General features: G+C 44.3%; 1 protein-coding gene across 5 annotated transcripts in view; it reads right to left on the bottom strand.

Annotated features, from left to right (window-relative positions):
* Positions 1 to 16114, bottom strand: part of NAALADL2 (N-acetylated alpha-linked acidic dipeptidase like 2) — a 644561-nt gene that overhangs the window by 391081 nt on the left and 237366 nt on the right. For all 5 annotated transcript variants that reach the window (XM_083504077.1, XM_083504078.1, XM_083504075.1 and 2 more), the window contains one exon: positions 5754 to 6246. In XM_083504077.1, the coding sequence (XP_083360203.1) occupies positions 5754 to 6238 (485 nt within the window). In that variant the 5' untranslated portion in view covers positions 6239 to 6246. The remainder of the gene's footprint in view (positions 1 to 5753; positions 6247 to 16114) is intronic.

Below are 16114 nucleotides of genomic sequence, written 5' to 3'. Positions count from 1 at the left end.
ACAAATTTAGATCCTTATACACCACTGTTGAGTGATAAGTTTCTTTCAGTGTTATTGTTGGAAGCACTGCTGATGACTACAAAATGAAAGCTCTCTTTGTGAAATGTCCTTCCTTAAGGGATCGCCACCCCAAAAAAAGCAGCCCAATGAGAACTCATCATTTTAAGTGGCCATGGAATACTGTGAGTGGTGGTAGTGGAAAACCAGGAAGGGAATAGGAGTGGAACACAATGGAGTGTCCTGGGAAAGGGCATGTCTTATTGGAACCCTGAACATTTTGTTGATGATCCCACTTGTAGCTATACTATGATTAGCTCTGTGTTTAGGGGTAGCAGAGATTCAAACAAGTTAACACATAGTTAAGTAGAACATCTGCCCCACCTTCTGCCTCAGTAATTTTCAGTGTGGCATCTGCAATACCAGACAGAAAAATCCAGTGCCTATGGAGACAAAAAGCTCTTCATTTCTTTTGGATTTTTAATGCATTTTAGACAGCTCTGGTGATATTCAGCCCTGTTGTTCCGAAGCTTGACTAGCTCTATTACTGTCCCTTTTTGGGTGCTCCTTTCTCAAAATTCCTCTTTTGGGGGTCTTAAATACACAAAAGCAATCATCTCTGCCTGTGCTTTCAGACTAATTAGCAAATTCAACACAAGCCAATAATTGGAACACTAGTATTAAGCATTTCTGCAGGGGCAGTGCTTCAGAAGAAACACGGTTTGCCAGGAGCAAATGCCAAGAGGGGGCAAAATGCCAAGAGGGGGCAAAATGTCTTGATTCACAAACTGAACTGTGGGAAAGTTATGCATTTTAAGAGAGCTAGCGGTGTTGACTTTATATTACTAAGAAGAGCCAGCCATAGCTGTTCTGATATCAAGATCTACCAAGATAAGCGGGATCCACTGTATCACTGGCTGGAGACATAAGTTCCCATCCTCAGCTCAGTTGGAGAGACCAAGATATCTCTCCCATCCCCAACTGGCTCAGCCAAGCCCTGCAGATCTAAGGTGGTATAAGGGGGATTCCAAGAGTGTGGCAGGCTTGGGACCAAAAGGGGAGAGATTTAGGGTTGATCCTAAACCCCTTCAGATCAGTCCCATGACCTGACAACTCAGCATAACTTAATATTGCAAAAACAGTGCTGTAATTCAAACCTCACTCGCTGGATCATTGAAAGATTCCATCAACGGTGTCTCTGAAAATTTTTACACATCACCTGAGAAGACAGGCGAACTAATGCCAGTGTACTGGAAGAAGCAAAGATCCCCAGTGTTGAAGCAATGATTCTTCAACATGTTGTGCAGATGCCTGATGATCATCTTCCAAAGCGACTACTTTATTCCGAACTTAAAAATGGAAAGCATAATGCTGTTGGTCAACAAAAGAGGTTCAAAGACTCTAAAAAAATGTAGTATAAACACCGACAACTGGGAAACACTGGCCCGCAAGCGCTCCAATTGGAGAACAGCCTTTACCAAAGGTGTCATGGGCTTTGAAGATGCTCAAAATCAGGACAAAAGGGAGAAATGTACTAAGAGGAAGTTATGTTTGGCAAACCCTCACCGTGATCAACTCCCGCCTGGAAACCTATGTCCCCACTGTGGAAGGACGTGTGGATCTAGAATTCTTTGGAGCGTAGCTACATGTTCCTCCAGTTGCTGGACTTTGTCTTTTAAGAGGGCAAGCAACATGCAATTGCTGCAGGTAAAGCTGCCTGCAACCTTTGGCAAGATGGCAAACATTGCGCAGGAACCGCAGGTGACTGCAGCTGTTCCCTCCCCCTCCATCTTGAGAACGTGTCGTTGGGGGTGGCTACAGCGGTCCTCCATCATAAAAAGCTCCAGAATTTGGAGCAAATGATTCAGCAAAGGAAACACAGCCCAGAATAACTAAGGATATAGTACAAGAATACTTGGCTAGTTTAGATGTATTCAAGTCTCCAAGGCCAGATGAACTGCATCCAAGAGCATTAAAAGAACTGGCAGATGTGATCTCAGAAACACTGGCAGTCATCTTTGAGAATTCCTGGAGAACAGGCGAAGTCCCGGCAGACTGGAGGAGGGCAAATGTTGTCCTTATTTTCAAATAGGGGGAAAGAGAGGACCCAAATAATTACCGCCCAGTCAGTCTGACATCAATACCAGGGAAGATTCTGGAGCAGATCATTAAGCAAACAGTCTGTGAGCACCTAGAAAGGAATGCTGTGATCACCAATAGTCAGCATGGATTTCTGAAAAATAAGTCATGTCAGATTAACCTGATCTCGTTTTTTGACAGAATTACAAGCCTGGTAGATGAAGGGAACGCAGTGGATGTAGCCTACCTTGATTTCAGCAAGGCATTCGACAAGGTGCCCCATGATATTCTTGTAAAGAAGCTGGTAAAATGCGGTTTTGACTATGCTACCACTCAGTTGATTTGTAAATGGCTGACTGACCGAACCCAAAGGGTGCTCATCAATGGTTCCTCTTCATCCTGGAGAATAGTGACTAGTGGGGTGCCACAGGGTTCTGTCTTGGGTCTTATTCAACATCTTTATCAACGACTTGGATGATGGACTCAAGGGCATCCTGATCAAATTTGCAGATGACACCAAACTGGGAGGGGTGGCTCACACCCCAGAGGAGACACCAAACTGGGAGTGGTGGCTAACACCCCAGAGGACAGGATCACACTTCAAAACGATCTTGACAGATTAGAGAACTGGGCAAAAACAAACAAGATGAATTTTAACAGGGAGAAATGTAAAGTATTGCACTTGGGCAAAAAAAATGAGAGGCACAAATACAAGATGGGTGACACCTGGCTTGAGAGCAGTACATGTGAAAAGGATCTAGGAGTCTTGGTTGACCACAAACTTGACATGAGCCAACAGTGTGACGCGGCAGCTAAAAAAGCCAAGGCAATTCTGGGCTGCATCAATAGGAGTATAGCATCTAGATCAAGGGAAGTAATAGTGCCACTGTATTCTGCTCTGGTCAGACCTCACCTGGAGTACTGTGTCCAGTTCTGGGCACCACAGTTCAAGAAGGACACTGACAAACTGGAACGTGTCCAGAGGAGGGCAACCAAAATGGTCAAAGGCCTGGAAACGATGCCTTATGAGGAATGGCTAAGGGAGCTGGGCATGTTTAGCCTGGAGAAGAGGAGGTTAAGGGGTGATATGATAGCCATGTTCAAATATAGAAAAGGATGTCACATAGAGGAGGGAGCAAGGTTGTTTTCTGCTGCTCCAGAGAAGCGGACACGGAGCAATGGATCCAAACTACAAGAAAGAAGATTCCACCTAAACATTAGGAAGAACTTCCTGACAGTAAGAGCTGTTCGACAGTGGAATTTGCTGCCAAGGAGTGTGGTGGAGTCTCCTACTTTGGAGGTCTTTAAGCAGAGGCTTGACAACCATATGTCAGGAGTGCTCTGATGGTGTTTCCTGCTTGGCAGGGGGTTGGACTCGATGGCCCTTGTGGTCTCTTCCAACTCTATGATTCTATGATTCTTCTATGATTCTATGATTTCAGTCCAAAGCAGAGCCTCAGGGAGGGAATTGAACAAGAGAGCTTGCACAAGTAAATAGAAAACAACTTAAAATAAAATAAAAAACACCTTGTGAATATGGTTAATGCTGATGGAATAGGGGGTTAAAGAGACACTCTTAAAAAAATATGAGTGATAAAGTTCTAGAAATGTGGGTATTTGATTCAAATAATCTTGTGGGTGAATGTTTCTATGTTCCTATGTAACAGATACTGGTTATCATTTATGTTAATTTTTTTTCTCAAAGAGAAGCAGCATCTCTACTTTCCTTCTGGAAAGAAACCTTCCCCCGCACAGTAGGCATGTTTTACAAGAGTATGAAAACATCTGAATATGTATAATGTCGGCAGGCATGATAATCACTGCACAGACCTGGAGCATCCAAAATTGAATTTAGACAGTTTACATGTTCAGCAGGATCAGTTGGTAGTGGTTTTCCTGGGGCAATACCAATTGAGGCTAATGTGCAGGGTGAGTGGGTGGCAACAACACACATTTTGAATGCCCTTTAAAATATAATAATAATAATAATCCCTGAAGACAGAAAACAAGCACCACAAGAGAAAGCTTCAACCTAGTCCTGTGAGCTACTCTCAGGGAGCCATAGTTTGACTTACTTTGCCATGTGAGATACACTAAACACTTGTGCTTGTCACGAATGGTATTTCTGTTCCCACAATGCCTGAGACATCAGTTGCCTTTTGCATTGCTCCTAATTCCACCATGTCTACCAACTAGGGCTGCCTGTTTTTGAAATTGCCAATCCCAGAAGTCAGGATTAACTGTACACAGCAGAGAGAGAAACACTTGGTTAAATCCCTTGCCCAGATGTTGTTGTTAACACATCCTTCACCCTAAGGTCCAAGGGCAGGTTACAATATTTAAAAAACTTGCTATAAATATTAATCTCAAGTGCCAAAAGCTGGAGTAAAAAGGTGTAATAATAATAGTAATTTATTGATACCCCACCAATCTGGCTGGGTTTCCCCAGTCACTCTGGGTGGCTCCCAACACAATATTAAAAACATGATAAAACATCAAGCACTAAAAACTTCCCTAAACAGGGCTGCCTTCAGATGTCTTCTAAAAGTCAGATAGTTGTTTATTTCCTTGACATCTGGTGGGAGGGTGTTCCACAGGGTGGGTGCCACTACCGAGAAGGCCTTCTGCCTGGTCCCCTGTAACCTCAATTCTCACAGTGAGGGAACCGCCAGAAAGCCCTCGGCGCTGGACCTCAGTGTCTGGGCTGAATGATGGAGGTGGAGACGCTCCTTCAGGTATACTGGGCCAAGGCCGAGGTGCATCCAGCCTTCTCGAGAAGTTGTATAATGAAGGTGCTAGACGCACCTCTATGGGGATACAGTTCCACAACTTAAAGTCTGCCACAGAGAATGCCCTCTCCAAGGCCACCAGCACTCCAAGCTTCTGAGGGTGGTGGAGCTACCAAGAGAGTATACCCACTCCTTATAATCAGCTAATGAAAATAATAATAATAATAATAATAATAATAATAATAATAATAATAATAATAATAAATTTTATTTATATCCCGCCCTTCCCAGCCGAAGCCGGGCTCAGGGCGGCTAACAACAATAAAACAGTACAAAAATACAACATAAACAACATTCTAAAATCATTCATTATAAAAATTAATTAATTCAAGCCACTAGCAACCTTTGGGCCAGAGCTCTGCGAAGATTGCCGGGGGAGGGAGTCAGGCTGTGCCCTGGCCAAAGGCCTGGTGGAACAGCTCTGTCTTGCAGGCCCTGCGGAAGGATGTCAAGTCCCGCAGGGCCCTGGTCTCTTGTGACAGAGTGTTCCACCAGATCGGAGCCACAGCCGAAAAAGCCCTGGCTCTAGTTGAGGCCAGCCTAACTTCTCTGTGGCCTGGGACCTTCAAGAGGTTTTTATTTGAAGACCGTAGGTTTCTCTGTGGGGCATACCAGGAGAGGCGGTCCCATAGGTACGAGGGTCCTAGGCCATATAGGGCTTTAAAGGTTAAAACCAGCACCTTAAACCTGATCCTGTACTCCACCGGGAGCCAGTGCAGCTGGTATAGCACCGGGTGAATGTGATCTCGCAGCGAAGACCTCGTAAGGAGTCTCGCTGCAGCATTCTGCACCCGCTGGAGTTTCTGGGTCAGTCTCAAGGGCAGCCCCACGTAGAGCGAGACATACATTTGCCAACATCATACAATTGCTTTTAAACCACGCACATACCTGTAAATCTGTGCAACATCCTTTGCTTGGATTTCTTTCAGAATCTCCTGGCTGAGGTGAGGATCACTTGGTTTTGGAGGTGGTGGTGGGGAAGGAGGGCACCGTACGTGTCCATAGTAGCCGATCAAAACCCCCAAAATAAATAGACTCAAAGCAGTGCAAAATAGCTTAAATATCCAGCAAAAGCTGTAGCGGTTGCTCTTTGGTGGAGGCCTTGTATAATGGGAGACATAATCCGGATCTTCCTGAAGCCTCTGGAACCTCCCTTTGGGAGATGCTGATGGCTGGATGGGCTCCAGATCCAGGTCTGTGTTTTGAGTAATTTCCACTTGTTGATGGACTGTCCCATCCAGCCGGAAATGGTCAAAGCCGGGCTCCTCCAGTTCTTTCTCCATATCCCATTCTAGCTCCAGGGAAGTGGCTTGGAGGTCATCACTATCTAGATATTGTGCCCTCTGGTCTGCGCCGACTTTGTGGTACGCCATCTTTTTACCTGTGGGTTAAAAGGATAAAGTCAACCCAAAGGCAATGAATTGTTTTAAACAGAGTTCTAGGTTGTTCTTTAATGCATTGATCAGATGCAGATTCATAAATGCCGGGAGATTTGTAATGATCTGGTATTCTAGCCTCTTTTATAAGTAGCTTTAATATTTTTAAAAAATATCTAAACTGTGTAACTTTATTTATTTGGAATCCCTCCTCCTTTCCGTTACATCTCTGTTGCCCTTTTTGTTGCTTATTGAAGGCTTTCCTTTTTCAGCAAAGCTTTTAAGTGGAGAGTCCAGTCTGTATTGTTCATTTATAAATCAGGATTTGTATGCTGCTTAGGGAGTAACCCAAACCCAGGACTGAGTGGAGTTCAGAAAAGGTGGATCTCTGGCTGAGGTCTGCAAAAGGAGTAGAGGAAGTGAAGACCCTATTTAAAAATGTGCAGGGTGAGAGCTTCTCTTATCTTGGGGTTGCTAAGATGCCAATCAGCTCCCGGCTGCCAGGTATGCTTGCCAATCAGGTCAAGGCCACTGGCATGTCTTACAAGCATTTGAAACACTATTTAAAATTCCTCCTTAGTTTGAAAATACTAACGGTAAACTGTCCAGAAGGGAATCCCTTTTTATGCCTGTTGGGGAATAAGTGAAATGATGAATCTGAGAGCTCACCCACACCTCTGCTTGCCCCATGCCCAGAAAAGGTTAGTAGCCCAAGTGGTTTTCTGCTTGCTGCATGCTTTCGAGACATGAGTCCAAATGGTTTTGCCTTCCTCCCTCTGCTTTCTCCTGAAAAATTCACTCTTTAGTGCTAATTTAGAGTAAATGTTGATCCAGGGAAAACCCAATTGGTTTTCCTGGGTGAAAGCAGCAGCGCAAATGGAAGTGAGGATGAGCCCCGACTGAGGTCACAGTGTCTTGTCGTGCTCCTTCCCATTGTATCTGGTCCCCTCCAAAGTTTTTTGGACTCTGACTCCCATCAGACCTGGCAGGCATGACCAATGATGCAAGTTGTTGCTTATAGTGCTTCTCAGTAAAAAGAATGATTCAGGGAGGATAAAAAAGCATTTTACCAGTCATCTACCCAAGTCAGGAAGTGCTGGCTTATGTTGAAACTTCCAGGGTGACATTTTGTTCTCTTTAATTGGTCAGCAAAAGCCTTCCATCTGGACAGAATGCTTTATTCGTTACCTGTATATAAATGCACAGTTCTTGAATGTCTCGTTAATTTACTTGGAATTTGTCCTGCTGATCTGATTTAATCTCCTCCAGTTACTTGTTGGGTTCCCCCCTCCTTCGTCTCTCTCCCATTTTAAATGAATCAAAGTCACTGCCTGGTTGGTATTCTTAGCAAAATGGTTTCCTTAATGGCAGAGTATGACAGTGGCAGTTCCAGGCATATTTCTATCTCAACACGCACACCTTCAAAGTAGAACTCTGACCTCTAATCTAAACATTCAAAGTCAATTCCCTACAAATCATTTTCTAAACTGACTGCAGGGACGAGACATCGTTTTCATTCATACTTTGACAATAGACATTCCATCACATAAGCAGCGGCAATTTAACGCTTTTCAAACAGCAGACAGACCCATCAATTAGAATGAAATGCAGATACAGATATTAACTCCTCAATGTGACGGGTATCTGACTGACACCCGCATCGCGGCCTCCTCCCACTCCTTGTTACACATTAATAAATTTTCTTTATCTAAGATCCATCTTCCAGATAGCGTTTTCTGGGTCACATATTGGATGAACCTACTTATATGCGGCAGCACAGAGAGGGAGTTGAGCAATCGTATTTGAAAAGGGGAGAAAGGAGATTACAAAATACTCCAAAATGCAGATACAGCCCACTGTATGTTAACACAAGAGAGGGAGAGAGAGAGGGCACCCTATCTAGATCTACACTGCTCCTAATTTGCAAATCCTATTTCCTTACAAAGGATTAGCCATTTGGAGGTCCTCGCCCACCGACAGTGCCCCAAATGACATTGCTAATAGACTTGCCACCAGCACATAATAACTCTCCAATGATAAAACGTTTTGTAAACCCAGCACACACTCTTCAGTCACTCTCCTGTCCAGTTGCTGTTGCTCATAAAGTGGTTCTATCAACATCGCAAACATCTGGGCTGTACCAGTGTTAGGAGACACATGCCTGGAAAAAAATCACCTAATGTTAATATAATTGCCATCACTCTAGAGTCCAGCAGTGAACAGGCACTGAATCAGAGGCAGAGGTGGTAACCAGGTTTGGCTTTAAGCATGATAGCGGTGATCAAGGACTCACTGAATCCAAGGCTAGCAAGCAGGAAGCGGTTGAACTGGATCCCACAGTGCCAGGGCCTATACTGCTTGGTACTACATTAATCTCACAGCTGGATTACTACAATGTACTCTGTGTTGGGCCACCCTTGGTCTGGAGGTTGCAGCTGGTGCAGAATGTGGCAACTAGGTTGCTTGTGGGGTCAAACTTCTGCCAGGGTAAAACACCTTCCTTGTCGAAGTTCCACTGGCTGCCAATCTGCTACCTGGCCAAATTCAATGTGATGGTACTAAGGCCCTATACAAGGTTCTTGAGCGGTGGTTGTGGACCAGATCCAGACACTCCTGGAGGAAACTGATTTTCTAGATCCATCTCCATTGGAGTTTAGGCCCACTTTTGGCACAGAAACTGCTTTGGTTGAGAGAGAGACGGGGAAAATTTGTCCATGTTAATTCTCCTCAACCTCTCATTGACTTTCAATAAACATTGACCATAGTATCCTCCTGGAGCAGCTATCCAAGTTGGGCGTGGGTGGACCACTTTGCAGTGGTTCCAGACCTACTTGGATGGTTGTTTCTAAAGGATGATGTTTGGGGCGTGCTCTTCAGCCCTGTGGAGCCTTCAACGTGGGGTTCTTGAAGGCACAAATACAAGATGGGTGACACCTGGCTTGAAAGCAGTACATGTGAAAAGGATCTAGGAGTCTTGGTTGACCACAAACTTGACATGAGCCAACAGTGTGATGCGGCAGCTAAAAAAGCCAATGCAATTCTGGGCTGCATCAATAGGAGTATAGCATCTAGATCAAGGGAAGTAATAGTGCCACTGTATTCTGCTCTGGTCAGACCTCACCTGGAGTACTGTGTCCAGTTCTGGGCACCACAGTTCAAGAAGGACACTGACAAACTGGAACGTGTCCAGAGGAGGGCAACCAAAATGGTCAAAGGCCTGGAAACAATGCCTTATGAGGAACGGCTAAGGGAGCTGAGCCTGGAGAAGAGGAGGTTAAGGGGTGATATTATAGCCATGTTCAAATATATAAAGGGATGTTTTCTGCTGCTCCAGAGAAGCGGACACGGAGCAATGGATCCGAACTACAAGAAAGAAGATTCCACCTAAACATTAGGAAGAACTTCCTGACAGTAAGAGCTGTTCGACAGTGGAATTTGCTGCCAAGGAGTGTGGTGGAGTCTGCTTCTTTGGAGGTCTTTAAGCAGAGGCTTGACAACCATATGTCAGGAGTGCTCTGATGGTGTTTCCTGCTTGGCAGGGGGTTGGACTCGATGGCCCTTGTGGTCTCTTCCAACTCTATGATTCTATGGCTTGATTTTATCCCACATGCTGCTTAACATCTACATGAAACTGCAGAGTGGGGTCATCCAGAGTTTCAGAGTATGTTGTCAGCAACATGCTGATGACACACAGCTCTAGTTTTCCTTTATGTCTGCAGGTGAGGCAGTGTATATACTGAACTGATGTCTTGTCTTAGTAATGGACTGAACGAGAGGCAACAAACTGAAGCTCAATTCAGATAAGACTGGATGGTTCCCTTGACCGGATGGATGGGAGGTTGCCTGTTCTTGATGGGGTTACACTTCCTCTGAAGGAGCAGGTACACAATTTGGGGTGCTTCTGGACCCTTTGCTGTCACTTGAGGCTCCGTGATCTATCTGGACAGGGAAAAGCAAACTTCTGTCATCTATGCTATGGTAACCCATAGGTTAGATTACTGCAATGGGGCTGCCTCGGATAGTAGTTCAGAAACTTCAGCAGGTGCAGAATTCAGCGGCCAGGTTGCTCACCGGGGCAAGACACTGACCCTGGTCCAACTGCACTGGCTGCCAATTGGTTTCTGGGCTGAATTCAAAGTGCTGATTTTGATCTATAAAGCCTTAAATGGCTCAGGACTACAATAACCAAAAGGCCCGCCTCTCCCCATATGAACTGACCTGGTTTACATTCCTATAGTAAACATATTCTTATAGTAGAATCTCCAAACCATACAAGAATGACCTAGTTAACAGGAACCAATATTTTTCAGGTGCTTTATAAATAATTTATGTAGAGTTTATGTGGATTAAAGAGAGCACTGGAAACATCAATTTGCAATAAGGTTCCATTTGTGCTATACATTTAAAGCAGTATCATAATTATTTAAGCAGCCATGGTTTTCCCCAAAGAATATTGGGAACTGTAGTTGCTCAAGGGTGCTTAGAGTTGCAATGAGACACTTATTTTCCTCGCATAACCAGAATTATCAGAGTTCCCTTTTACAGGGAATTCAGCGACAATCTGGGATAGCTCACCCGATAGAGCATGAGACTCTTAATCTAATGGTCATGGGTTCGAGCCCCATGTTGGGCAAAAGATTCCTGCATGGGGGGTGGGGTGGACTAAATGACACCCCCCCGGGACCTGCTGCTTTGCAATTCTATGATTCTACAGTGGTGCCTCGCAAGACGAAAAGAATCCGTTCTGTGATTCTCTTCGTCTAGCGGTTTTTTCATCTTGCGAAGCAAGCCCATTGAAGGATTAGCAGATTAGCACTTTTAGCGGCTTTTAGCGGCTTTTAGCGGCTTTTAGCGGCTTTTAGCGGCTTATCTACTGATCGGATCAGCTGATAAGTGGCTTAGCGGCTTAGAAAAGGGGGGGGGAAACCAGCAGGAACTCGCAAGACATTGTCGTCTTGCGAAGCAAGCCCATAGGAAATTTGTTTTGCGAAGCACCTCCAAAACGGAAAACTCTTTCGTCTAGCGAGTTTTCCGTCTTGCGAGGCATTCGTCTTGCGGGGCACCACTGTATTGTTAAATCACTCTATGAACTGTAGCTCTTTGAAAGGGAATCAGGGTCTTTCGTAACAACTCTCAGCATCTTTGATACATTGTCACAGTCCAGTTCACGGGCAATCGAAGTCCCGGCTGGGGACATCGGGACCGGAGGCAAGATGGCAGGGAGGGAGCAGGAATGGGAGTCCAGAAGCCAGGAGTCAGAAAGTCAAGAGGCTGAGGGTCAGGAAGCAAGGAGTCACAAAGTCAAGGGTCCAAGGATCAAGGAGCCAAACGCAGCAAGGCAGGAAGTGTGTTGCTGTGACAAAGAGCCGAAGAGAAATGCTGACCTTATATCCCTTCCTGGCTCTTGCCACCAGGTGCTGTGAGTTACCAATTGGCCTCACCTGTGCAGCCTTGCCTGCCTCTTCAGAACAAACTTAGGAAGGCCCCAGTCCTGCAAAGTCCTACTGGTCACAGGGCCTGGCTCCTGCACGCACTCCTGACACACATGGCAGTTCCCAGAATTCTTTGGGGGAAGCCAAGACTGTTTAAAGTGGTATGATTTCTGGGGCCTTCTGGCGGTTCCCTCATTGCGAGAAGCAAAGCTACAGGGAACCAGGCAGAGGGCCTTCTCGGTAGTGGCGCCCGCCCTGTGGAACGCCCTCCCATCAGATGTCAAAGCAATAAATAACTACCTGACATTCAGAAGACATCTTAAGGCAGCCCTGTTTAGGGAAGTTTTTAATGTGTGATATTTTAGTGTATTTTTGGTTTCTATGGAAGCCACCCAGAGTGGCTGGGGAAACCCAGCCAGATGGGCGGGGTACAAATAAATTGTTGTTGTTGTTGTTGTTGTTGTTGTTGTTGTTGTTGTTGTTGTTATTCTATTTTAAATGTGTAGTGCAGATGGAGTCTAACTCTGAGCCAGAGAGTATATCACGGTTACGTGAAATAGCACCCCTCCCACGATGTGTTTTCTATCCAGTCAGCTACAAAACACAGAAGTCCTTGATACCTAGATGCCAATATTTGTGTGGATTGCCTCCACTTAAAACAGCAGTAAGGAATGGGTATCCCTCAAGCTGTTGTTTACTGACAACTCACATTATCTCTGACCATTGGCCATGCTGGCTGAATCTGATGGGACTTGTTGTCCAGCGAGATCCAATGAAGGCTGCAGGTTATGCACCACTATTTCAAAAAGTCACAACATGACACCACATCACACCACATGGAATCGATAGACAGCCCTCAGAAACAATGTTTTGCGTACATGCTACAGCAAAAGCAAAGCCAAACATGGAAGGCTCTAAAATGCTTATTTTTATGGCACTGGAAGTAAGAAGTCAGCATTCCCGCACAGCTGCCTTCATCCTAGTCTGCATATAAAACAGAACGCAGCGGCAGCATGTCAAATCAAATGGCTGTAAGTGCTGACTCTTAGCAAAACAAAACCAAAAAAATAAAACAACGCACACAAAAACCAAAAACACAGAAGCCAACATATATCGGCAGCGTCCAAGCACTCTGCATTTGCAACAGTTTTAAAGGAATATTTTGGTCAGGAGGATGCATGCTAATCAAGAATGCTTAAGTATCTGTCCACGTAAGCATATCATAAAAATGGTATAAAATTGCATTTAATGGCTGCTTCTCTGAATAAGCAATAACCATTTTTCTATGTTGCCTATCACAGCTATTTCCCACTGAAAGGGAGTACTCAGAGGAGGGCTTTTTCCTCCTTTAATTGGAAAGGGTTCTCTAAATAAGATCAAGATTTCCTAAGGAGCATTCATTTTCTCACGGGAAATTCATGCACTAACAAAAACGCTTTCAGGAGAGCTTCACAACTGTGTAGCTGGAGGAGGTATAGAATAGGACCTGCATTAGGCAGACTGAGATGGTAGGGTGAAAGGGCAGTGGGGTTTTACCAGTGAGTTAATTCATGATTACAACATTTTCCCCCACCAAAGAAACACCTGTGTGTTTGTAATATTCTGTTGGGAGCCACCCAGTGTGGCCCAGCCAGATGGGTGGTGGTTGTTGTTGTTAACAAACTACAGTTCCCAGGATGCTCTGGGGGAAGCCATGACTGTTCAGGTCATTTAATAATGCTTTAAATGTAAAGTACGAATGTGACCTTTGACTATGGACCTTTGCCATTCCACCTCAGGCAGTGAAATGACTTGGGTTGGTCCTGAGTGGGCATCTCTGAGAAATGTCATTATTTGTGCATCTTTACCAGTCACCTGAGAGGCACAAATGAGAGGCACAAATACAAGATGGGTGACACCTGGCTTGAGAGCAGTACATGTGAAAAGGATCTAGGAGTCTTGGTTGACCACAAACTTGACATGAACCAACAGTGTGACACGGCAGCTAAAAAAGCCAATGCAATTCTGGGCTGCATCAATAGGAGTATAGCATCTAGATCAAGGGAAGTAATAGTGCCACTGTATTCTGCTCTGGTCAGACCTCACCTGGAGTACTGTGTCCAGTTCTGGGCACCACAGTTCAAGAAGGACACTGACAAACTGGAACATGTCCAGAGGAGGGCAACCAAAATGGTCAAAGGCCTGGAAACGATGCCTTATGAGGAACGGCTAAGGGAGCTGGGCATGTTTAGCCTGGAGAAGAGGTGGTTAAGGGGTGATATGATAGCCATGTTCAAATATATAAAAGGATGTCATATAGAGGAGGGAGAAAGGTTGTTTTCTGCTGCTCCAGAGAAGCGGACACGGAGATCCAAACTACAAGAAGATTCCACCTAAACATTAGGAAGAACTTCCTGACAGTAAGAGCTGTTTGACAGTGGAATTTGCTGCCAAGGAGTGTGGTGGAGTCTCCTACTTTGGAGGTCTTTAAGCAGAGGCTTGACAACCATATGTCAGGAGTGCTCTGATGGTGTTTCCTGCTTGGCAGGGGGTTGGACTCGATGGCCTTTGTGGTCTATTCCAACTCTATGATTCTATGACCTCATAAAACTGAATTCTCTAGGTGAAATGCAGCATTAAACAGACACGCCAAAATACGATCAGCTCAACCCTAAAATCCAAGCCAGAGTGAGAAAGTAATACAAATTGTATTATTTATAAAAAAGTATTTCCACGCCACCACATCGCAAAATATCAAGCTGGCCGTGTAAGCAAACATACCGTATAACAGGTACGAAGACTGAAATCACCTCACAAGGGTGAGAAACCAACTAGCATTGGCATGCTTTGTACAGTCCTAGTCACCTCACATCAAAGGAATATTCTAGAATTGGAAAAGGTTCAACCCAAATTATCAAGGGAATGGAGTGACTCCCCCCCCCATGAAGAAAGGTCTTTTTAATTTAGATAAAAGCTAAGAGGTGACACGATAGAAGTCTATAAAATTATTCATAGCATGGAGAATGTGGATAGAGAAAAGTTTCAATCTCTTTCATGTAACAGCTAAATGTTGGAAGATTCGCAACAGATAAAAGAGAGAGCTTCTTCATGCAGTGCGTAGCTAAACTGTGGAACTTTCTCCCACTGGAAGATGTGATGGCCACCAACTTGGACGGCTTCAAGTTGGACAAGTTCATGGAGGGCAAAGGTTTCAGTGGCTACTAGCAATCCAATACTCCGCCTTGAGTATTGTAAGATAGAAAGATAGTATACAAATTAAAAATGACGATGATGATGATTCCCACCCATGGGAGGAAGGACAGAGATGCTACAATCATGGGATCTAAACACATAGATATACCATAGGCTATTTTAAATTTGGGGGATTTGCAAAAGCTGAGGTTGTGCAAGGGAGACGAAGTACTACTTGTGGTGTCCCCCCCAAAAAAAAACCTACTGTCAGAATGCATTAAAAATATATCTAAATTTTAACTGCAATTGACAAAAAAATATGTTTTCTTAATTTTGAAGCCATTGTGTGCAGGTAGTAATCATTTTCTTTATTTCGTGAAGCACAGGTATGCATGATACCCGCACATGACTAACGCAAGCCACACTTGCGCCCCCATTATACAATATATTTCTCAGTGAATACTGGTGTGTGACAGCTGAAGTAGGTGCAGCAGGTTGCTATGACAACTGCTGTGGGTGGAAACTAAGGCAAGTATATTTATTTTCACAACGTATGTGCATACACAAGCATACATCCTAAATCCATAACCCCCATTAGGATGTGTATGAAGAGCCTGGCATCTTGTGAAATGCTCACTTTTGGCAGATGTTACACCCGTGGAAGAAGACAAATTGTATTTAAGTGAATCTGTATTGACAATTATAGAAACTTGGTTGTTTGAAGTAGCTTTCTCATGGCCGTATTGATTTTCCCGTGAAGTGTGTTCTTCCTTCTATCCATGCTTCCTTCTCAGCTTTTCAGTTCAAACCCCTCAGGTTCAGTCTATTCTTGTGGTTTCTTTTTTTAATCGGACCTGGGAAGAAAACCTCATACAGGGTCTAGGGGACAAAGAGGATGTGTGCTGTTGATAGGAAGGAGAGAGACTGGACAAGTTGTGGGCTGAGGTCCAGAATGTCAAGGGTGACACAGAATTTCAGATATTTGACTCCAGTTTCCTATTATTATTTACTAGCAGCCTCATAACCCGGCGTTGCTGAGGAATTCAAAGAAACCAAAAAACTCAGTGCAGTTTTGAAAGCTCCAGTCAGCCATCTTAATTAAAAATGGTGTTCGACTGTATGCTGACATAGACAAAAACTGCTTGTTATGCAACAGCTGGTTAAAATCAGTGAAGTCCTTGAAGGTTTTAGTCCACCATCTTGATTCTAAAGAGAATCAAACTGTATGCAAGGATAGAAAGAAAAAGAAAATCCCTTTTCTTTAATAAAG

The sequence above is a fragment of the Podarcis liolepis genome (assembly GCF_965112155.1).
Source record: "Podarcis liolepis genome assembly, chromosome: 5".
Taxonomy (NCBI): domain Eukaryota; kingdom Metazoa; phylum Chordata; class Lepidosauria; order Squamata; family Lacertidae; genus Podarcis; species Podarcis liolepis.
This window is presented reverse-complemented; position numbering and strand designations above follow the sequence as displayed.